The sequence below is a fragment of the Meles meles genome, chromosome 17 (assembly GCF_922984935.1).
Source record: "Meles meles chromosome 17, mMelMel3.1 paternal haplotype, whole genome shotgun sequence".
NCBI classification, from domain to species: domain Eukaryota; kingdom Metazoa; phylum Chordata; class Mammalia; order Carnivora; family Mustelidae; genus Meles; species Meles meles.
The window spans coordinates 46,195,328-46,218,288 of NC_060082.1; the positions used below are offsets into that span (position 1 = coordinate 46,195,328).

General features: G+C 40.5%; 1 protein-coding gene across 1 annotated transcript in view; it reads left to right on the forward strand.

Annotated features, from left to right (window-relative positions):
* AXDND1 (axonemal dynein light chain domain containing 1) overlaps window positions 1–22,961 on the forward strand; it is a 98,335-nt gene that overhangs the window by 72,565 nt on the left and 2,809 nt on the right. Inside the window, exons 21-25 of the mRNA XM_045982957.1 lie at window positions 3,330–3,440; window positions 13,316–13,423; window positions 15,554–15,658; window positions 20,712–20,794; window positions 21,632–21,891. Coding sequence (XP_045838913.1) covers window positions 3,330–3,440; window positions 13,316–13,423; window positions 15,554–15,658; window positions 20,712–20,794; window positions 21,632–21,891 — 667 coding nt within the window. The remainder of the gene's footprint in view (window positions 1–3,329; window positions 3,441–13,315; window positions 13,424–15,553; window positions 15,659–20,711; window positions 20,795–21,631; window positions 21,892–22,961) is intronic.

The following is a 22,961-nucleotide window of genomic DNA, read 5'->3' on the forward strand; positions in this document are numbered from 1 at the left end:
ATCTCGATCCAGTCTGATTCTTAATAACTCCATTACCACCTTAGTCTCTTTATTAGTACCTTATAAAAGACTATCTCTTCTAACCCTTTTTCCTCCTGCTTTTGATCCACAGCAATAGACTCAACATTTAGGATCATCCCTTGCTTCCTAAATCCTTCTTTAGCCCAGATGTGAATTTTAGTGTTTTTGCTTTACACCAGAAGCATTTATTGACACAGCTCTGAACTAGACTTTACCAGAATTAAATAAGAATATTGATGGAAAGAGATCTGCATGTTTTGATTAATAACCAAACTATCTGGTCTAGAGCTGGTCAAAGGTGATGTTGAAGGTTTTGAAGGAAAACTTGCTTAACTCCACAGATTACAGTAATACTTTCATCAAAAGATTCCTACTGATTTTTTTTTACCCCCATCAGAAGTCCGATGATGGTAGTTTCAGTATCTCAGAAGTTTATAAGAAAATGACTAGGATCTGGTTCACAGTATACAAATTCAACTCGAGAATAGTTTATTTCTCATGAATGATGACTTAACTCTGATGAAATAAGATTTCAAAACTATTGTTACTATTTTCTTTTTTTTTTTAAGATTTTTATTTATTTATTTGACAGAGATCACAAGTAGGCAGAGAGGCAGGCAGAGAGAGAGAGGGAGAAACAGACTCCCTGCTGAGCAGAGAGCCAGATGCGGGCCTCCATTCCAGGACCCTGAGATTATGACCTGAGCCAAAGGCAGAGGCTTCAACCCATTGAGCCGCCCAGGCGCCCCTATTGTTACTATTTTCAAAATTAACTAATTCTTTGTTCTAGATACAATAGAGTTAAGTAATACATGCTTCAATTTTGTAGCTGGAAAGATCCTTAGGGGCAGTGTTGTGTTGGAGATTCACAATGGCAAGCAAGAGCTGACTGCACACGCATTCCCAGCTCCATGTTTACTGATAACATACTGAATCATGAACACCATTGAAATTGCCTTGGTGGGATGTGTATGGCATGGAAATCAGCAAATGCTACAAATTAGGACTCCTCGCTCCACAAGATGGCTTTCAGCAGTTCCCACTGCATAAGGATCACCTAGAGTAAACCAACAACCTTATTATTTTTTTAAGATTTTATTTATTTATTTGACAGAGAGCACAAGCAGGGGGTGCAGCAGGCAGAGGGAGAGGGAGAAGCAGGCATCCTGCTGAGTGTGGAGCCTGATGGGCAGTTTGATCCCAGGACCCTGGGATCATGACCTGAGCTGAAGCCAGACACTTAACCGACTGAGCCACCCAGGCGCCCCCAACCTCGTTTGTTTTTAACAGATAGAAAACTTTTAAGGATTTACTCAAGAAGTCAAACAATTAGATGAACTAGACTAGAACCCAATAGTTTCACATCCCTTGTTTGGTCCTCTTTCTGATATGCAGTAAGACATCATCCTAACCCTTGAATCCAGAATTGAAATTTATCAGTGATATTAACGAAGCTGTGCCAAACTTACTGTACCCCCATAGGCTTCAGTTTCCTTATCTAGAATATAAGGTTATAGATTTGATTTCTAAAATTTTTTGACTCTGACAATTCATAATAATCCCACAATTAGAATTGGGTCTAATAATGGGAAAAATAGAAGACACATTACACTTCTTCCTGGTTGATTTCAGGAACCTGAAGTGGGCCATTATTTCACCACACAGTACAGTTTTTTGATGGTTAGAATGACCATATCTCCATCCCCAGAGAAGATAATGTTTCCTGGTTTACTCTGCTGTTATCAATAATGAGGAATAACATCTCTTTTAAATATTGAGGCCAGATCTTAGCTGATAAGAGATCTTGGTTAAGTGAATGTAGTATTATTATACACTTTAGGTGAATGAGACCTGTTGTAGACCTCTCCTGTATCACAGCAGATAAGGGGTGAACACCTTTTCCAAAACAGTGCTGCTGCTGCTGCTGCTTTTTTAAAAAATAAGCTCAAAAAAAAAAAAAAAAAAAAAGAGGCTCCATGTGGAGCCCAGTGTGGGGTTTGAACTCACGATCCTGAGATCAAGACCTGAGCTGGGATCATGAGTCAGACACTTAACTGACTAAGGCACCCAGGCACTGCCCCCCAAACAGTGCTTCCGATCTGTATTTATTCATTTTAATGGGGGCTGGGGAGTTTTTTGTAGTAGTTAAAAGCCCATACCACCTGGATTGGAGCCCCAGTGCTATCCTTAACTATATATATGACCTCGGGCAAGATGTCCAACTGCTCTGTTCTTCAGTTTCTTCATCTAAAAAATGAGAATAATGTAGTACATAGTTCCATTCTCATCACAAGAAAAAAGTTTGTAACTATATATTAACTAGACTTATTGTAGTGATCATGTTGCCATATATACAAGTATTGAATCATTATGTTGTTTACCTGATATTAATGTTATTTCTTTTGTGTGTGTGTGTTTGGGGTTAATCCATTTTTTAAAATTTAAAAAAAAATTTTAATTCAATTCCAGTTAACATACAATGTTATGGGGCGCCTGGGTGTCTCAGTGGGTTAAAGCCTCTGCCTTCGGCTCAGGTCATGATCCCAGAATCCTGGGATCGAGCCCCACATCGGGCTCTCTGCTCTGCAGGGAGCCTGCTTCCTCCTCTCTCTCTGCTTGCCTCTCTGCCTACTTGTGATCTCTGTCTGTCAAGTAAATAAATAAAATCTTTAAAAAAAATACAATGTTATATTAGTTTTGGGTGTACAATATAGCGATTTAACAATTCTATACAACACCCTGTGCTCATCACAACAAGTGCCCTCCTGAATCCCTATCACCTATCTCACCCATCCCCCACCCACCTCCCCTCTGGTAACCACAAGTTTGTTCTCAATATAATGTTTTCAGTTATACCGCATAAAAATCATAGCCCGTATTTCATACTGAAGATCAAATGAGTTAATATTACACATGCGTACAGCAGAATCTGGCATGTAATTAATGCCATGTAAGTGTGAGCTATTTTTATTTTTACTGTTACGTAATCCCAGTTGGCCTGGTCAGTAGCAAACCATTTTTTGGGATGGACCGTTTGCCCATCGTAAATCCAGCGATCTTTCTTCACACTGTTTTATGGCACTCCACTGCTCCTTGTCCCAGATCTCAAACACTGGATAAGAGAAGATGTGATTTCGGGTCTGTATACACAGAGAAACATTTCTGCCCAAATCTTCAGACTGAAGTGATAACAAGTTAATTGAATGGAGTTTTATTTAGAAGAGTTGTACTTGGCGGCTCCTCAATAGAAGTGAGTTGGTATAGTCTGACTTTTTTCCACTTAATAATTTTGTTTTCTCTTTTCTCAGAGAGAATGTTATGGGTGGATCACCACAGGTTCTCACCTCCTTTCTGGGATCAAAGGCAAAAAAGTAACGTTACTGACAAGGGAAGAGAAAGAGCATCTATTTGGAGAAGAGGTATTTGCCATGTGTTGGCACTGATCATTATTCAGGTTCTTCCTATATTTGTTGCCCCCCCTGTGTTTCAGTAGATAAGGATTCAGTGACTTCTTCCAATCAGTGTTCTAAGTCCTCATTTACTCTGCCAGAAGAGAATTTTGCCCCTGACCGAAAGCATTGGCAGTTCTCCCTTCCACCTAAACTTCTCTCCTCGCTTTCTTAGAGCACAATTTTGTTTCATCCTTCATGAGGGGAAGGATGGCCTTCTGAGGGGGAGCTGCCTGCCGCTTCCTAAGGCACACTTCCTCCGGCACACTTCCTCCTCCCCTCCAGGCTCCGTCTTCCCGTTTAAGGATATTTCTTCCTTTGAGCACCTAATCCCAGCCCACTGTCCTCTCTCTCTTGTATCTTTTTAACATCTTCCTCTCTAGTAGTTTCATTGTATATGTATAAATAATCCAATATACAGACAATAAGCATGGCCATTGCCTTCATTCTAAAAGATAGATCCCTTGAGCAAGTCTTTTTTTTTCCTACTATTTCATTCTCTCCTTCCTATCAGAATCATTTCTCTTAAAACTCTGAAACTATCACAAGGTGCTGTAATGACTTCTTATTGTCAGATCCAGCGAACCCCAATGCCACACTTAGCTTGACTTTTCCGTGTTTAGCATTAGACCCTGTTGACTAGTCATTCACTTCTTTTGTAATCTCTCCTCACAAGACAAAAATTTTTTTCTCCTACTTTTTTATTTCTTTTCACTCTCCTTTGGTCTTCCTCCAACTGCCTGCCTCTTAAATGTTGACATTCTGTCTTTCACTTGCTATCACTTTTCATTCTACACCCCACACCTGACGGTGCTAATGCTGTGGTATTAACTACCACCTGTTTACTGAGGATTCCATATTAATGAATATCCTGTACTTCGCAGCAGTCACAAATGCTTAGTTTTACTTCAGTGTGTTTGAAGGAGTTGGTTTCCAGTAAAGACTGCAGAAGCCCGCGTTGCTATCAGAGCTGGGAATGGTAGAGGAGAGATGTGATGGCGTCTCTGTCAGAGCTCCAGGGTCTGCTAGGCAGGGTTCTACCTACACATGCATGGGACTTTCATCTTACATTTGAACACGAAAGAAACACCACCTTTCTAAATTATACATCTTGGGCGCCTGGGTGGCTCAGTGGGTTAAGCCTCTGCCTTCGGCTCAGGTCATGATCTCAGGGTCCTGGGATCGAGTCCCACATTGGGCTCTCTGCTCAGCAGGGAGCCTGCTTCTTCCTCTCTCTCTTTCTGCCTCCCTCTCTCCCTACTTGTGATCTCTCTCTGTCAAAAAAATAAACTCTTTTAAAAAAATAAATATACATCTTTTACAAATGCTTACTTTTCCATTTGCTGCCCAGGTCTTGGCCAGAATTATTTTGAATTAATCACTGAATGATTTCATCAACATTATAAATCTTAAATTATATGGGGTGCCTGGGTCAAATAGTTGGTTAAGTGTCCGACTCTTGATTTCAGCTCAACTCATGATCTCAGGGTTGTGAGATTGGCATGTGAGGGTTGTTGGGCTCCATGCTGGGTAAGGAGCCTGGTTAAGAGTCTCTCTTCCTGGGGCACCTGGGTGGCTCAGTTGGTTGGGCCACTGCCTTTGGCTCGGGTCATGATCCCGGAGTCCCGGGATGGAGTCTTGCATTGGGCTCCCAGCTCTGTGGGGAGTCTGCTTGTCCCTCTGACCTTCTCCCCTCTCATGCTCTCTCTCTCTCTCAAATAAATAAATAAAATCTTCAAAAAAAAATTTCTCTCTCCCTCTCCCTTTGGCCCTCCCTGCTCCCATGAGCTCTCTCTGTCAAACAAACAAACAAACAAAAACTTAAATTACAGTGTAGTTTTAGAAAATTAAGTTCCACAGATATGATCTTGGCTACACAACAGGTCTATGAAAAATTAAATTCAAGAACTATACAGAATCATAGAGACTTAGGAACAGGAAGGATTTTTAAGGGTGATTAAATTCAGTTCAACATCTGATGCATGAATCTTTATATAAAACCCACCCTTGATCATTATGTCTATGTTTGAATATCTGAAGTGACAGAGACCTACTTTTAGAATTAGCCCACTTGTTTTGGTGACCACTGGCCATTAGAATGTTATTCTTCCTATTGAAATGGGTGAAATATGCTTCCTTGTAACTTTTTCTACTCACTGGTCCTCGTTTAGTCTTTTGGGTTGATATGAACAAGGCTGATTTGTTTTCCACATTGTAGTATTTACAACATTCCATGTTATGGTGTTTTCTAACATTTGAAAATAGCTATATTCAACCTAATTCTATTTTTGAAATTTCTGTTATTTTCGATTAATCTATCTCTTCATGGATCACATCACAATATTTTAATTTCTGAGGTGCCATGATGCATTTTCATATCTGATTGGGCCGGCCTTACTCACTGATCTTCTTCAGGGGTTCATCACTATGCTTGCTTATTTATTCTTCTGTGTAACTCTATAATCTATGTCTGGGAAAATATGAATTTTAAAGACTGGGGTGATACTAAATTTATATATTAACTTAGAGCAGAGATACTTATGCTGTCAAGTTGTCCTATCCAAAAATATAGGATGTCTATTTTGAACACCTTTCTTTTTTTTTTTTTTTTTAAAGATTTTATTTATTTATTTGACAGACAGAGATCACAAGTAGGCGGAGAGGCAGGCAGAAGGGTTGGGGGGGGGGGAAGCAGGCTCCCTGCCAAGCAGGGAGCCCGATGCGGGGCTCGATCCCAGGACCCTGAGATCATGACCTGAGCCGAAGGCAGAGGCATTAACCCACTGAGCCACCCAGGCGCCCCATTTTTAACACCTTTCAATGATGTTTTATGATTTACTCATTTTATATATTTCTTTTTTTTTTTTTAAAGATTTTATTTATTTGACAGAGAGAAATCACAAGAGTGGCAGGCAGAGAGAGAGGAAGGGAAGCAGGCTCTCCGCTGAGCAGAGAGCCCGATGCGGGGCTCGATCCCAGGACCCTGAGATCATGACCTGAGCCGAAGGCAGTGGCTTAACCCACTGAGCCACCCAGGCGCCCCCATTTTATATATTTCTTGTAAGGTTTATGCCTGAGTATTTCATTTTATGTTTTGCTATATTATTTTTAGGAGGCCAATGCCTTATCCATTAGGCCACTGGGGCTGTTTTGCTATATTATTTTTAAAAAGCTTTTATTTATTTAAGTAGTCTCTACACTCAACATGGGGTTCAATTCACAACCCTGAGACCAAGCCAGACAATTTTTTGCTATTTTAAATGGGATCTTCATGTTGTATCTTCTATCTGGTAACTGTGTATATGTTATTGATTTCTGTATTTTAATTTTATATTTGGGGTCTTTACTAAACTACCTTATTGTTTTTTAGTAGTTTTTGGTAGAACAGATTCTTTTGGGTTCTCCAGATATTTAATCAAATCTTCTACAAATAGAGATAATTTTAACCTCTTTCCATTATTATGCCTCTAGTTGTTTTTTCTTGTCTAATTGCAATGAATAATTCTCCCAATCTGGTGTTAAATAGTAATGACAATAGCGAGCATCCTCAAGAGGGAATGCCTTTAGTGACTGGAGTTGATTTTTTGTTTAATTTCTTTATTGTTCTTCGGGTATCTCAGATCTTCCACCCAAGGTCATTTTCCTTCTGCCTTAACCTTTAAATTTTTTTTTTAATGATGATTTACTGAGGCAAACTTAATTTTTGTTTGTCTGAAAATGTCTTTATTTCACCCTCAGTCTTAACATTTTTTTCAGGGTATATAATTCTAGAATGATACCATTTCCTCCCAGCTCATTGATGATGCTGTTTCTATTGTTTTCTGGATTTTATGGTTACCAAACTGACAGGGGAGAATTCAGCTGTCAGTTCCTTTGAAGTTAATTCCTCTATTCTCTTTGACTACTTTTAAGATCTTCATGTCTGGCATTTTGCAGTTTCACTCTGGTATACGTGGGTGTGGAATCCTTTTCTTTTTGCTGGGGATTCTCTTGGTTTCCTAAATCTTTGACTTGTTATCTTTGATTAGATACAGAAAATTCTATTATCTCTTCAAATATTGTCTCTACTGTATTTGCTCTCTTCTTTCTGGAACTCTGAATGGATATGTATTGGAATATATGCCCATGTCTTTTAACCTTATTTCATATTTTTCTTTGCTTCTGCCTTGAATCCTGAATAATTTCTTCTGGCTTACTTTCCCATTCACTAATCTTCTATTAAACCTTTCTGTTCAGTTTTTAAACTTAATTGTTAAAGTTCTACTTGGTTCTCTTTCAAGTCTGTTCATTCTTGTAATCTTTCTTCATATTTTTGTCTTATTTCTTTAAACATTAAATATGACTATAGTTTTTTGATAATTCTAATATATGTTATATCTGTATAAGAATGTTAATTATAAAACTGGACAAATATATGTAAAGGAATGAAACTGGACCACTATCTTAGACCACACAAATATAAGTTCAAAATGGATTAAGGACCTAAATGTGAGACCTGAAACCATAAAACTGCCAGCAGAGAGCACATGTGCAATAATTTCTCCAACACCCTCTGTAGCAACATTTTCATAGATACAACTTCTTTTTTTTTTTTTTTAATATTTTATTTATTTGACAGAAAGAAATCACAACTAGGCAGAGAGGCAGGCAGAGAGAGAGGAGGAAGCAGGCTCCTCGCGGAGCAGAGAGCCCGATGTGGGGCTCCATCCCAGGACCCTGAGATCATGACCTGAGCCGAAGGCAGAGGCTTTAACCCACTGAGCCACCCAGGCGCCCCCCATAGATACAACTTCTAAGGCAAAATAACTTTGGGACTACATCAAAATAAAATGCTTCTGCATAACCAACAAAACTAAAAGAGAACTACTGAATGGGAGAAGATATTTGCAAATGATATGGCTGATGAAGGGTTAGTGTTTAAATTATATAAAGAACTGTAACTTGGTGCCCAAAAAACCCAAATAATCCAATTTAGAAATGAGCAGAAGATGTGAACAGACATTTCTCCAAAGAAGATATCTAGATGGCCAACAGACCCAGGAAAAGATGCTCAATATCGCTCATCATCAGGGAAATGCAAATCAAAACCACAATGAGATATCACTTCACACTTGTCAGAATGGAGAAAATAAAAAACACAAGGAACAAGAAGTGTTGGCAAGGACCAGGAGAAAAAGGAACACTTGTGTACTGCTGGTAGGAATGCAACCTAGTGCAGCCACTGTGGAAAACAGTATGGAGGTTGCTCAAAAAGTTAAAAACAAGACTATTATGTGATCAAGTAATTCCACTACTGGGTATTTAACAAAAGAATGTGAAAATACTAACTTGAAAAGATATATGCACCCTGATGTTTATTGCTTCGTTATTTATAATAGCCAAGATATGGAAGCAGCCCAAGTGTCCATTGATAGATGAATGGATAAAGATGATATGGCATGCAAATGTGCGCACGCACACACACACACACACACACACACACACACACAGAGTGGAATATTACTCAGCCATAAAAAAGAATGAAATCTTGCTATCTGTAACAACATGGATGGAGCTAGAGATTATAGTGTTAAGTAAAATAAGTGAATCAAAGAAAGACAAATAGCACATGATTTCACTCATATGTGGAATTTAAGAAACAAATGAACAAAGGAAAAAAGATTAAAAAACAGACTATTAACTATAGAGAACAAATGATAGTTGCTAGATGGGAGTGGGGTGGGTGGGGATGGGTGAATAGATAAGGGGATTAAGAGTAATCCCCTTATAGCCCCACTTATCAGAACGAGCACTGAGTAATGTATAGAATTGTTGAATCAATATATTGTAATATAACACTATGTTGATTATACTGGAATTAAATAAAGAAGAATGCTAGTTGCAGCATTATTTAAAATAGCAAAATACATATCTTCCTTGACTTATGTTGGGGTTATGTCTCAAGAAACCCATTGTAAGTTGGAAATATTGTAAGTCAAAAATGATTTTAATACACTTAACCTATCCAACCATCATAGCTTAACCTAGCCTACCTTCATTGTGCCTTGAATACTTACATTAATTTATAGTTGGGCAAAATCATCTAACCACAGCCCATTTTATAATAAAATGTTGAATATCTCATGTAATTTTTTTGTTTGTTTGTTTTAGGAACTTATCTTTTGAGGGGGGAGGGGCAGAGGGAGAGAATCTTTCAGACTCACTGCTGAGTGTGGAGCCTGACCCCAAGACCCCTGAGATCATGACCAAAGCCACAACCAAGAGTCCATCCGCAATGAACTGAGCCATGCAAGCGCCCCTGAATATCTCATGTAATTTATTGAATACTGTATTGAAAGTGAAAAGCAGAATGGTTCTAAGTGTAATGGTTGGTTATTCTTATGATCATGAGGCTGACTAGAAGCTGTGGGTCACTGCCACTGCCCAGAATCATGAAAGAGAGTTGAACCACATAGTGTTAGCCTGGATAAAGATTAAAAATAAAATGCAGAGTACAGTTTCTACTGAATGTATATCATTTTCATGTTGTAAAAATTTTAAGTTAAACCATCATAAGTCAGGGACATCTGCACTGGAAACAATATGAATGTTCATCAGTAGGGGATTGGTTTGAAAAAAGCAGATTATGGAATGCAACAAATGTGATTATCTCATTTACATTAAAATGTTTAGATGTATATAAGGCAGTCTAGAAGAATGTATTCAGCAAACCAATAGCAGTTGTTACCTCTGAAAGTTGAGTTTTTTTTTTAAGATTTTATTTATTTATTTGACAGAGAGAGATCACAAGTAGGCAGAGAGGCAGGCAGAGAGAGAGAGGGAAGCAGGCTCCCTGCTGAGCAGAGAGCCCGATGCGGGACTCGATCCCAGAACCCTGAGATTATGACCTGAGCCGAAGCAGAGGCTTAACCCACTGAGCCACCCAGGTGCCCCTGTTTGTTTCTTTTAAAAATGTATTTTTTATAAATCAGAGAAAGTCAATTATCTTATGGTTTCACTTACTTGTGGAGCATAAAGAATAGCATGGAGGACACTGGGAGATGGAGAGGAGAAGCGAGTTGGGGGAAATCGGAAAGGGAGACAAACCATGAGAGACTGTGAACTCTGAGAAACAAACAGGGTTTTGGAGGGGTGGGGTGAGCCTGGTGGTGGATATTAAGAAGGGCACATGTTGCATGGAGCACTGAGTGTGGTGCATAAATAAGAATTTTGGAACACTGGAAAAATAAAAGTATTTTTTAAAAGTTAACATGTGCATAAAGGAAACTGAAAAACACAAGAAGCAAAGAACAAAGTCATCCATAATCACAAGCAGTTTACAGTTTGACTTCTAGGTTCTTAATTTCTCTGTATTGTTTATTTTACAGCATTATCAGGGAAAAAATTTATTTGGTAAAAACATCCTAACATATTTTGAATATTTTTCTATACCATGTGCATATTTCTGCAGCATAATTTAAAATTGCTATAAAATATCTTATGTAGTTTATGTCATGTATTTATGCATATTCCTATTGCAGGCATTGAACTTCTTTTTAGATTCTGTTTTGTACACATCATGGCAATAAACTGAAGGACATCCGTCAGTCAGCATTTGTGTAGACTCATTTGAGGTACTCAACACTGTTGACTCCTTCTTTCTCTTCTTTTGACTTTTCTGGTGGTTCTGTCAGACTTCTGACACAACTTCTGGCCTTTGTTGCAGGCTTGTCCTTCTTCCCTAGTCCTTTATGTGACTAGGTTCCTGTCCTAAGCCCTCATCCTCTAGCAACTTCAAAACCTCACCTTTGGTGATACAGTTCACTTTCTTGGCTTCAACTAAAGGCAGATAGCTGTTAAATGATTATCTTTAACCCAAATGCCTCCATCTAAACTCTAGATCTTACTGAGTATTTCCCCTTAGATATATTTAGGATACCTTAAAGTCACATGGCCTAGCCTGAACTCACCCATCTTCCTAAACCTGCTTATGCAACTTTGTTCATTATCTCTGTGAATGGCATTATCATCTGTGTCGTGGCCTGAACCCTTCACCAGGTATCATTCAAGATGCTTCCTTTCCCTAGCCATCCCATATTATCTAAACTCTCCAGCACTAGGAGTTAACTCATAAACATCTCTTGAATCCTTATCCTTTTCTTCACTCCTGCAATGCTGTGCTGTTCCTTCTCTGCTCTTATTTTTTCTTCCCATTCTTTCTCCCTCTCTCCCTTCTTTCTCTTTAAATCTGCTCTCCTGCTTCTAGAGTGATTGTTTTAAAATGCAGAACAGATAAGTCAATTTTTTTTTCCAGATAAGTCAATTTATCAGTACCTCATTGCCTTCAGGATAAAATCCAGTTTCCCTGCAATGACACTCTAGACCTTCCTCTATGACTGTGCTCCTGTCCATCTGCCCCTAAGTTTCTGTTACACTAACTACTTTTGTTCTCAAAAGCTAGTCATGCCCATTCAACATCCTTTGCCTAGAACCATGCTATCTTTTCCCCCTTACTCATCCTTTAAACTCAGGCATTATGTCCTCCAGGAAACCTTCCTGACCAATCCACTCTCTTATTTTTTACTTTTTTTATTTTTAAAGATTTTACTTATTTACCTGAGAGAGAAAGAGCATGAGAGGGGAGAGGCAGAGGGAGAAGCAGACTCCCTTCTAAGCAGGGAGCCCGATGCAGAACTCGATCCCAGGACTCCCAGATTATGTCCCAAGCCAAAGGCAGTCGCCCAACCAACTGAGCCACCCAGGCACCCCTAACCAATCTACTCTTTCAGCCACATCCACTACCATAGACTAGGTGCTCCTACCATGTGACTATATGTATCCATAGCATTTTCTTGTCCACTAAATTGTTAAGCTTTTTAAGGGCAGGGGCTATTCTTTTTTTTTTTAATTTAAATTCAATTAATTAACTTATAATGTATTATTTGTTTCAGCGGTACAGTTCTATGATTCATCAGTCTTATATAATACCCAGTGCTCATTACAAGACATACCCTCCCCAATGTCCATCACCTAGTTACCCCATCCCGCCGCCTCCCTCCCCTCCAGCAACCCTCTGTTTGTTTCCTATGATTAAAAGTTTCTTATGGGGGGTGCCTGGGTGGCTCAGTGGGTTAAAGCCTCTGCCTTTGGCTCAGGTCATGATCTCAGGGTCCTGGAATCAAACCCCGCATCAGGCTCTCTGCTCAGCGGGGAACCTGCTTCCTCCTCTCTCTCTGCCTGCCTCTCTGCCTACTTGTGATCTCTGTCAAATAAATAAATAAAATCTTAAAAAAAAAGTTTCTCATGGTTTGTTTTCCTCTCTGGTTCATCTTTTTCATTTTTCCCTCTCTTCTCCTCTGATCCTCTGCCTTGTTTCTTGAATTCCACATATCAGTGAGATCATATAATAATTGTCTTTCTCTGATTGACTTATTTCACTTAACATAATATCCTGTAGTTCCATCCATATCATTGCAAATGGCAAGATTTCATTTTTCGATGGCTGCATAATATTCCATTATATGTGTATACCACATCTTCTTTATCCATTCATCTGTCGACAAACATCTGGGCTCTTCCCATAGTTTGGCTTTTGTGGACATTGCTGCTATGAACATTGGGGTGCAGGTGCCCCTTCAGATCACTATATTCGTATCTTTCGGGTAAATACCCAGTAGAGCAGTTGCTGGTTTGTAGGAGGACGGGGGGGGGGGGGGTATTCTTATTACCTTTTTTGTCCTTATCCCTAGCACAGTGTCCAGTTGCAAGATTAGTGCTCATTAAATACTTTTGAATGAATAATCAGTATATACTACAAGTTATTAATATACACTAAACTACAATTGTACTATTGTTTCATCTTGCAGGATTTTTTAAAAGAATTAACTGAACCTGAAATAGACAGCCTTTTTACTTTTAGAGTGGAGGAAGAAGAAAGTATGGAGGATAATTTTCAGATGCAAAAGGAAGAAGAGGTAAGATGCTTTAGTATTATATTTCCCTTTCCCTTTATATTTTTAAAGAATATAAATATAAGTACTGAGGTGCCTGGATGGCTCAGTTGGCTAAGCGTCCGACCCTTAACGTCAGCTCAGGTCATGGTAGCAGGGTCATGAGATCAAGGCTCATGTCAGGTTCCATGCTCAGTGCAGTCTGCTTGAGCTTCTCTTTCTCTCCTTCTCCCTCTGCCCCTTCCCTTGCTCACACTCTCTAAATACATACATACATACATACATAGGATCTTAAAAAAAAAAAAAAAAATATATATATATATATATATATACTATTAAAAATAGAAATAGGTCATTTGGAATAAATACCCTTCCTTTCTCCTTTACTTTCTTCCCTTCCTTTCTTCATAGAGATTTAACCATATCTGAGACACCCTTATCTCTCTATTTTCCAAGGTAGGGGTATCCTTTTCCTTTTCAAAAATCGGTCACTTCCCATCAGCCTCATTCACACCTGTACTCCTATTATCTACACAATCTACCTCTCACTCTGATGCTGTTTCTTTGTCCTTTCATTATCAGATTTTTCAAATAGTAATTTAAACTCTATTTTTCCACTTCTTCTTCTTCTTTTTTTTTTTTTTTTTTAACTAATGGGGCTTGAACTCATGACTCTGAGATGAAAACCTGAGCTGAGGTCAGAAGTCTGATGCTCAACCATCTGAGCCACCCAGGTGCCCCTGTATCCAATTCAGTTCCCATTCTGGGCATCTTTCCCCTTCCTCCCAGGCCCATCTCCACACCGCCTTTCTCCTAACCCTGTCTCTACATCTTCTGGGACATTTGTGTAATAAAACCCTTTCTGGGGCATTTATAATGATAATGATGATGACGATGATGATGATGATGATGCAATGATAACTACAAATAATTGAGTACCTACCTTGACCTATATGTTCTGCATGTGTTACTTCTTATCTATACAACACAACTTCAAGGTAAAAATTACTGCCCCATTTTATAAATAAGAAGCTCAGAAAGGGAAAAAAAAAAAAAAAAAAAGAAGAAGCTCAGAAAGGTTGACTCTGACTTACCCTAAGTCAGAAAGCTGTAAGTGGTGGAACCAGTGTTCAAACCCAGATTGGTCTGGCATAAGAGCCCTTGCTGATTCCTGGGTTGACTACTACTGTCCTTAGCTTTTAGAACTCAAGATCACCGAACACTCTCTAGACTGTCTTAACTTACTTCCTTGATGTTTCTTCTCTCGGAATAGTTTAAATGTTGGCATGATCCTAGGCTATGACCTAGGTCCTCTAGACTCATGATACATGCTAGACAGCAGAAGAAAAATTTTATAGAATACCTAAGCCTCTTTTGGCCAGCATTTTCTGTTTTATTTCTGGTACAGTGCTTGGATATAGAAGGCAAAATAAATGGAAAGCAGTGTTATTTGGGCACTAAATTCTGTCATACCTTTTAAATGTGTAACGCATTTCCTCTTTTCCTCCTCTTGTGGCCTTAGTTCTGGCCCTTTCCTCTCTATGTTACAAAGTCTTTTTTTTAAAAATAAGATTTTATTTATTTTTTTGACACAGAGAGAGACAGCAAGAGAGGGAAAACAAACAGGGGGAGGGGGAGAGGGAGAACAGGCTTCCCATAGAGCAGGGACCCCGATGCAGGGCTCGATCCCAGGATGCTGGGATCATGACCTGAGCTGGAGGCAGATCCTTAACTGACTGAGCCACCCAGGTGCCCCTATGTTACAAAGTCTTGTTTGGTCTCCAGATAAGTTTCTCGGTAAAAAATTCTCTTAGTGTCTAGGCAGAATTTAGGGCCCTTTTCTGGGTGCACAAAGCTTTTGGAACACACCAATTGTGCATACCATAATTATTTTCTGGTCCATCTCTCCTACTGTGCTGTGAATTCCTGGGATCTGGAAGACATCCTCTTTGTTTCTTTCACCATTGTCTCCCCTGGTCTCCACTTCCCCATTCCCACTAATTTCTCGGTGTTTGCTGTAAGTCTTTAAAGATGCTTGTTGAGTAACTAATGCAAATGGAAGATGAAAGCTTCAGACATTGCTGCGGGGAACTTTCCATGCCACTGAGTCACACACCAGCTCGCTAACACGTCCTTTGTGTTTCTGTGCCCTAGAAGCCTTCAACATCCAAGCAGGAGGAAAAACTCATTCGAGTAATTGAAAAAGATGAAAATATTCATTCCAAACCTCTATTTGAAGCGAATATATTCTCTTCCTGGGTATGTATCTGAAACCCAAGTAGGAAATTCAAAACCAGAGAAAAATGCTAAGAAATTTAACATTATGTAAAAATGATATGGATTTAACATAACTTTTAGCTCCAGGAGGGCCAGGAGCTCCTACATAATGCATTTTTCAGATTTTTTTCTTTCCAGCATCATCTCTGGAAAACTCTTGTTTTTTACCTTAACTTTATAAAAAACTTCTTATTCTTTACTTTGAACCTCATTTTAAAATTAACATTTATTGCCTTCCTTAATTTAGCAATATCTTCATCAAAATTTGACCTATTTTTTTAATGAATTCTTTCAGCAGACTCTATTGAGAACTGCCATTAGCATATACCTCTGAGCACAAGAATTATTGGGAAATTGGAAAACTTTAGAAACTGAGCAGGAAAACAGATTTAAAATTCTTCCACAGAAAGTTCTAGGACCATGGTAGACTTAAGTCAGTTCTAGATTGATATGTCTCTCTGTAAAGGATGTCATGCCTTGATCCCATTAATCCCCTGAAATGGCATATAGTATTTTTTTTATTATCATTTTTTTATTTCTTTATTTTCAGTGTAACAGTGTTCATTGTTTTTGCACCACACCCAGTGCTCCATGCAGTACGTGCCCTCCCTATTACCCACCACCTGGTTCCTCAACCTCCCACCTCCCCCCACCCCTTCAAAACCCTCGGGTTGTTTTTCAGAGTCCATAGTCTCTCATAGTTCATCTCCCCTTCCAGTTTCCCTAAACTCCCTCTCCTCTCCATCTCCCCATGTCCTCCATGTTATTTGTTATGCTCCACAAATAAGTGAGACCATGGCATATAGTATTTTGTGTGTATGTTTCTACTGTGTGTATCCGCAGGGGAGGCAGGTACCAGAAATCCATAGACTTAGTCAAATTTCTCAGCCTCAAAGTTAAGAACCACTTGATTGTTAGAGATCTGATCACCTGGGTAGTCAGGGGCCTGTGGAGGGGTGGGAGCCAGACGGAGGGTGGCAGCAGACGACAGTGGGATGACTGAGGCAGAGATGTGGTGCAGAGGGGAGGCAGATTGTGGGGATGTGTGTCCAAGGAGGTTGTTGGAAATAGGCTCCAACTCTTGTAGGAAGAGCTGGGAGAAACCACACGGAGAGTCAGGGAGGCGCTGCAAACTGGCGTGAGAGCAGCGCTGAGAGGGGTTGCAATCACATTCTCCCGAGTTACATCTTTTCAACAAGTTTTCCTTATAGTATATTAATCTATCAGTCTTTAAGACTGGGTGAGGCAAGGATGTAAGAGAAAGCAGGGCCGTGAGCCCTGTAAGGAAAAGGGAGATAAAGAGTAGCACTGCTTAATATGTTTAACGACCCCTCCCCCCCAATCCCACCCAAACCTTCCTGCCTCAGAGTTTCTCCCCTGCTGTGCCACCCAGGCTAGGAGTCAGGGTCAAACCTCCCCAGTGATCCTCAAGACAGGCAGGAAGCAGGCAGGAAAACAGCCTATAGTCGGGGTGGGGTTGGGGGGGCGTGGTGCTTGTTTTTGACAGTGGGGGGCTCCTTCTCCAGGACCTTTCCGTCTGACACGGTGTGGTGCCACGTGACTAGCTCACCTGAGGCGGATGTGGCCCAGAAAGTCTATCTCCAGGCTCTGGAAGTTTGCTAATGCTGCTGCTCTAGATCACTGAAGATCTTTGGTTTTTTTTTTTGCCAGATAGCCTCTGGTCGTAAGGACATAAATAAGCATTTTGCAGGGATACCAGACCTTTCAGGCAGTGGCAGTCTCTCCTGCTGCTCTAAGAACACAACTCCCCCGGTACATTTGATTAACACTAGGGAGAAAAAGGAAAAAAGAAGGGCTCGGGAAGCAGAAAGCCTGTGGTGTGCAGGTGTAACCTGTCATGTCGCTGGGAACTGAGCTGTGAAACTGGAGAGCTCCAAGAGCTAGAGGGGTCCCAGGTATCTAGCAAGAGATGGCTCCAGACCCCTGAGAAGCTACAGACCTGAGCATGCAGTTTTCAGCTAGTAACCCCTTCTGCAGGTGACTCTGGATGGGATTTTCTGGGCGTTGAGATATGAGTGATAGCTCAGCAGGAAGGGTGGTAAGTCACCACCAGCTTGGGCAGACCAGTGGCTTGGCCTCATTCACACCATTACCTGATGCCTAGTGTTCACCATAATGGGGCTGGACCATCCAGTATGCAAAACGTTCCTCAATTAGCTGGGAGGTAGGGCTTTGTGAGAATTCCTGAGGATTGTACTCAAAGCAGACCCCATGTACAGGACTTGGCCTGCTGTGCCTGAAATGGTCACTCCCAATTTGGCGCGGGGCCCGATTCACTGGTTTTCCCATGAAGTTGCACTGACTTTGCTGCTGCCCCTCCTGGGAGAAGGCTGCTCTGCCTTCAGATGCAGCCCAGTTCAAGAACCTTGTCGCACAGCACTGCTTGGGACTCTCTCCGAGCCGCAATCATTCCAACACTGTTGCTGCAGGACAAGCAGCCAGAATTCTATAACATCTCAGCTGGCTGGAGGAGCCAGGGGGTGACTAAACCCACCAGCTCTCCCAGAGGCAATACTGAAAGTGCTCGGAGCGACCCTGGCCCCCAGGTACTGCGACTTGACCTACAGCTCAGCGACCCCAGCAAGCAAGGTGTCAGGAACAGTCTCTCTTGGGCTCTTCTTCACACCACAGATTCCTGCTGTCTGTAAGGGTTCAGTGTGTGAGGGAGATGGGAGAGTTTGCTGGATCACCTGTGAGCTGGGGAAGGGTCAACAGGGGCCAGACTTGAGGGCATCAGCAGTATTTTTAACATAAGATTAAACTTTCTGTCCTTCGCTCTGTTATTGGGCTGAAGATGGCCCTTAGACATCTGTGTTTCCCTCTCACCTACCCCGTATGCCAGAGCCGCAACTAATTTACCTATTTTGTAACAGCAACAGGGAAAGGCCGTTGGAATTGGTAGCTCTAGAAAATACGTCCAAAGCTGATGAGGTGCTTTGTCAGTGCTTGGATCCCAAGGAGCTGGGCTTAGAGCCAGATCCTCCCTGAGATAGACCCAAACTAGAGATACTGTCCAGTCAGAAGCCCATAAGTAGAGTCAAACCTGAGGAAGACCAAGTCAAAAAGGCCAAAGACAGAATGGGAGTCAGAGACCACGTGCAAAGCTACAGCAGATTGGCACAAACAAGGGGGGTGCTGAGGCAGTTACTGCCAAGAGCCATGAGGCCAGGGTTAACGATCACCAGCCCACTGTTGACCCGAAGCCTTACAGAGAACATACACAGTGAATGAACACACATTCTGTATGTTCTATGTGTTATATACTGTATTCTCAGAGTGAAGTCAGCTAGAGGAAAGGAAATGTTATTAAGGAAATCATAAGGAAGAGAAAATACGTTATAGTAACAGACTGTAAAAAAATCCAGGTACAGGGCGCCTGGGTGGCTCAGTGGGTTGAGCCGCTGCCTTCGGCTCAGGTCATGATCTCAGAGTCCTGGGATCGAGTCCCGCATCAGGCTCTCTGCTCAGCAGGGAGCCTGCTTCCCTCTCTCTCTCTCTCTCTGCCTGCCTCTCTGCCTAGTTGTGATTTCTCTCTGTCAAATAAATAAATAAAATTTTAAAAAAAATCCAGGTACAAGTGGACCCGCATAGTCCAGACCCACGCAGCTCCAGGGTGCACTGTTTATCTCTTGAGTGACCGTGGAGTCTGAAGGATCACATGTACAGAGTACAGTCCTGCTTTACTCTGGTTCCTACCGATCAAGTTGTTCCATACAGCTAGAAACCATGTGTGGAATGCCAGTTCTAGAAGCCTCTGCTCTGAAAACCATTCTTCTGGGCTCAAAGAACAACTAAGTTAGTGGCATGGGCGGGTCCAGACTGGACAGTGATCACCATTTACTTCCCAAATGAACTACCCAAGGAAAGGGAGCAAACAGAAAGAGGAGAATAGGTGGTTGGGAAAATAAGAAGAGAGTAGAAGAGCGAGGGTAAAAGTCAACATGTTTAACATCATCTCTTTTCTCTGGTTTTCCTTTAGAAAAAGCTAGCAGGGTGCACTGGGGTGTGTGGTGGAGAACGAAGAGGCCTCGATGAGGGGTTTGCTTTACCCCACTAGATCCTTCTGTGAGGATGGCAGGCTGCCTACCCTCTTCCATCTCCCTTTCCATCTGTAATGTGGGGCTTACCTTTTACGTGACCCTGGGAAGTATGGATAAATGAGATTTTAAACACAGTTCTGGGCAAAAAGGGCTGAAGGGGACTCGGAGTTTCAGGCTTCCAGTCATGGGGATGAAAGGCAGGGCATAGGGAATATAGCTGGTGACACGTAGTAGCATTCTGTGGTGACAGGCGGTAGCTACACCTGTGGTGAGCACAGTGTAATGTTGAGATTTGACCAGTCAGCCTGCTGTACACCTGAACGTAATGAAGCATCATATGTCAACAATACTTCAGTTAACAGAGAAGTGCACAGTTCTGGGAAAATGGTATAATATTTATTTTTAAATATGCTTACAATTTTGGTTTTCTAAATACCTTCTTTTACCTTCCTCTTATTTTGTTTCCTGGAATGTATTTAGAGTCAAAATAAATGAAAGAGTTGTTTTTTCCTTCATATTTTTCCTGCCTTGATGTTTATGAAGTTCCCTAAGGAACTGAAAGATCTGACTGGATTTTGCAGTGTTAGGAGCTTAGTGAATTAAGTTATTAAGAAGAATAGAGTTAATCTCTTTGATCATTAACTTGATTTATTACAGGAGTATGTTTACCCTTCTCTTTATTTTTAAGCCTTTTCTTCCTTTTTTCTTTTTGTTGATATTATTTTCCCTGCATTTTTTACAATTCTAATTAAATTTTATCCACCTGTAGCTTGAATAATTTGGAAGCCAGTATACTATGTGCCACAGGTAGTCCCTAGTCTTTTTTGGTGTTAAGATTGTGCTTAATCATCTACTATATAAATATGGACAGTAGAAAAAATATTCTGGAAGATTTGGTCCAGAACATCCTGAAGAAGTAGAGTATTAACTGTTGGGACTCGCAGTTCATTCATAGTACACATTTCCTTTGTCAGAGAGAATCAGCGAAGCAAGGCACATTGGCCCCAAAGTATCTTGAAGCAATGGCTATCATTGAACGCACACAGGAGAAGTTATTGTGAGTATGAGGCACCACAATGGTACTTACAAAGATTGTTGGCCAGGAGGTGTTGCTGAGAAATCCACACCTCTCGATTTATCTTTGTTTCTTCTGCTGCTTTTATCCTTATTAGTGGGATCAGTACCTCCAGATCTTCTGCTGGAGGCAATGAACTCTACTGCTCTCATAGGAACACCATCCTCACCCAAAGTGGAGATGGAGGAAGTGGAAGTGTGTGTATGTGGGGAATAGGGTGTTAGGAGTGATCCATCCAGTCTGTTTCTAAGAGATGAGCTAGAGACGGGAATGAAACTGGGAGACACTACTCTGCAAGACAGAATGCTACATATGCCGAAGAATAGGAAGGGCGGTATAGTTAAGATGGTCGAGAATGCTGAGAGAAGAGCATAGCCATGTAGACATAGACCGTGTGCTCCAGGAAGTAAGAAGCGCATTTCAAACTAGCTTTCTTGACTGTGAAATCTGGTTTTAGAGGTGCTGGCAAAGAAGGGAAACTACTGGATTTAGTTTGTTGGTTCACATCAATGAAGAGAAACCAAAATTAGCTCCTGGAAAAGGGGTTCCATGGCTGTTGATGGATCCAAATACCCACAAGTCAGGTTTCACTACGAGCTGATAAATACATTGCGTTCTTAAATCACAGCATGACTGCCATGCTGACATTACCACCCAGTTCTTGCTTAAGGATTGATGCTGCTGCCTCCCTTATGTGTACCTTTCAGATGCAGTTAGCTAATTCTACTGCCTCGTCTAGACAATGAGTTTCTGTATGTGAAAGATACTTTTTCAAACCTTTCCATTTTGTTGTGTTTCTCTGGACTCTGTCCCCATCAGAGAGGTTGAAAGCAGAGCCAGACAAGCAGAGGAGAAGTTTGATGATGTAAATGAGAAACTTCATTACGCCCTTATAAGAAATAAAGACCTGGAGAGAGAATTAGAGACTATTTTGACAAGTTCTAGACAGAAAGAGTTTGAAGGAAGAGAAGAAGAAAATGAAGGAGAAAGAGAAGACGGAGAAGATGAAGAAGAAGAAGACGACGACGATGATGAAGAAATCAAGCCAGTAGAACATTTGCCAAAATCTCTAAAGAGAGGTGAGGCTTGCTTTCTCATTTTACTTCATTTAGGTTGTATTCATGAAACAAAACATGTTTGGGTCACAAATATCTTAGAAGAATATTAATATCCTTAGTACTGATTTACGGGTTCATATTTTTCATAGGAATACACATGCATTTAACTGTATAACTATCTTACACATACATTTAACTGTATAACTGTCTTTATTTTTTTTAAAGATTTTATTTATTTATTTGACAGAGAGAGATAACAAGTAGACAGAGAGGTAGGCAGAGAGAGAGAGGGAAGCAGGCTCCCTGCTGAGCAGAGAGCCCGATGCGGAACCCGATCCCAGGACCCTGAGATCATGACCTGAGCCGAAGGCAGCAGCTTAACCCACTGAGCCACCTAGGCGCCCTAACTGTATAACTATCTTAATCAGACAACTCACAAAAAGAAAACAAAATGACTAACAATTGTAGGCTAAGAAACTAATGTAAGATACAAGTTTAGCTTCTAAAACTAGCAAAGATTTTTAAAAACAAAAGCATATAATGCTAGTCAGAAGGGGAAAACAGTTTTATAGATAATACTTATGGGTGGATAGAATATAACTTTTTCAGGTAATAATTTGAGCATATGTATAGATATCCTTTAAATACATGCATCTACTTTGACCTTTGACCTAATAATTTTATTCTTGATGATCTAGTCCAAGGAAATAATCCTAAATATAGAAAAAAAGATTAATGCACAAAAATGTTCGATGTATCATTGTATATAATAGAAGCGACCTACCTCTCCAATCATGGAAGAAAGGTTAAATAAATTATGTTATACTAATATACTTCAATATTATACCACTATTAAAATGGTTTATAATGACATGGAAATTTTTTTAAAAGATAATATTTATTTGAGAGAGAGCACAAGCAGTGTGATGGGCAAAGGGAGAAGCAGATGCCCTGCTGAACAGGGAGCCCAATATGGGGCTCAATCCCAGAAAACCGGGATCAAAAAGGTAGACGATTCATCAGCTGAGATACCCAGGTGCCGCAAGAAATTCTTTTTTAAAACTTATCTTAGGGAGAGAGAGACAGACAGA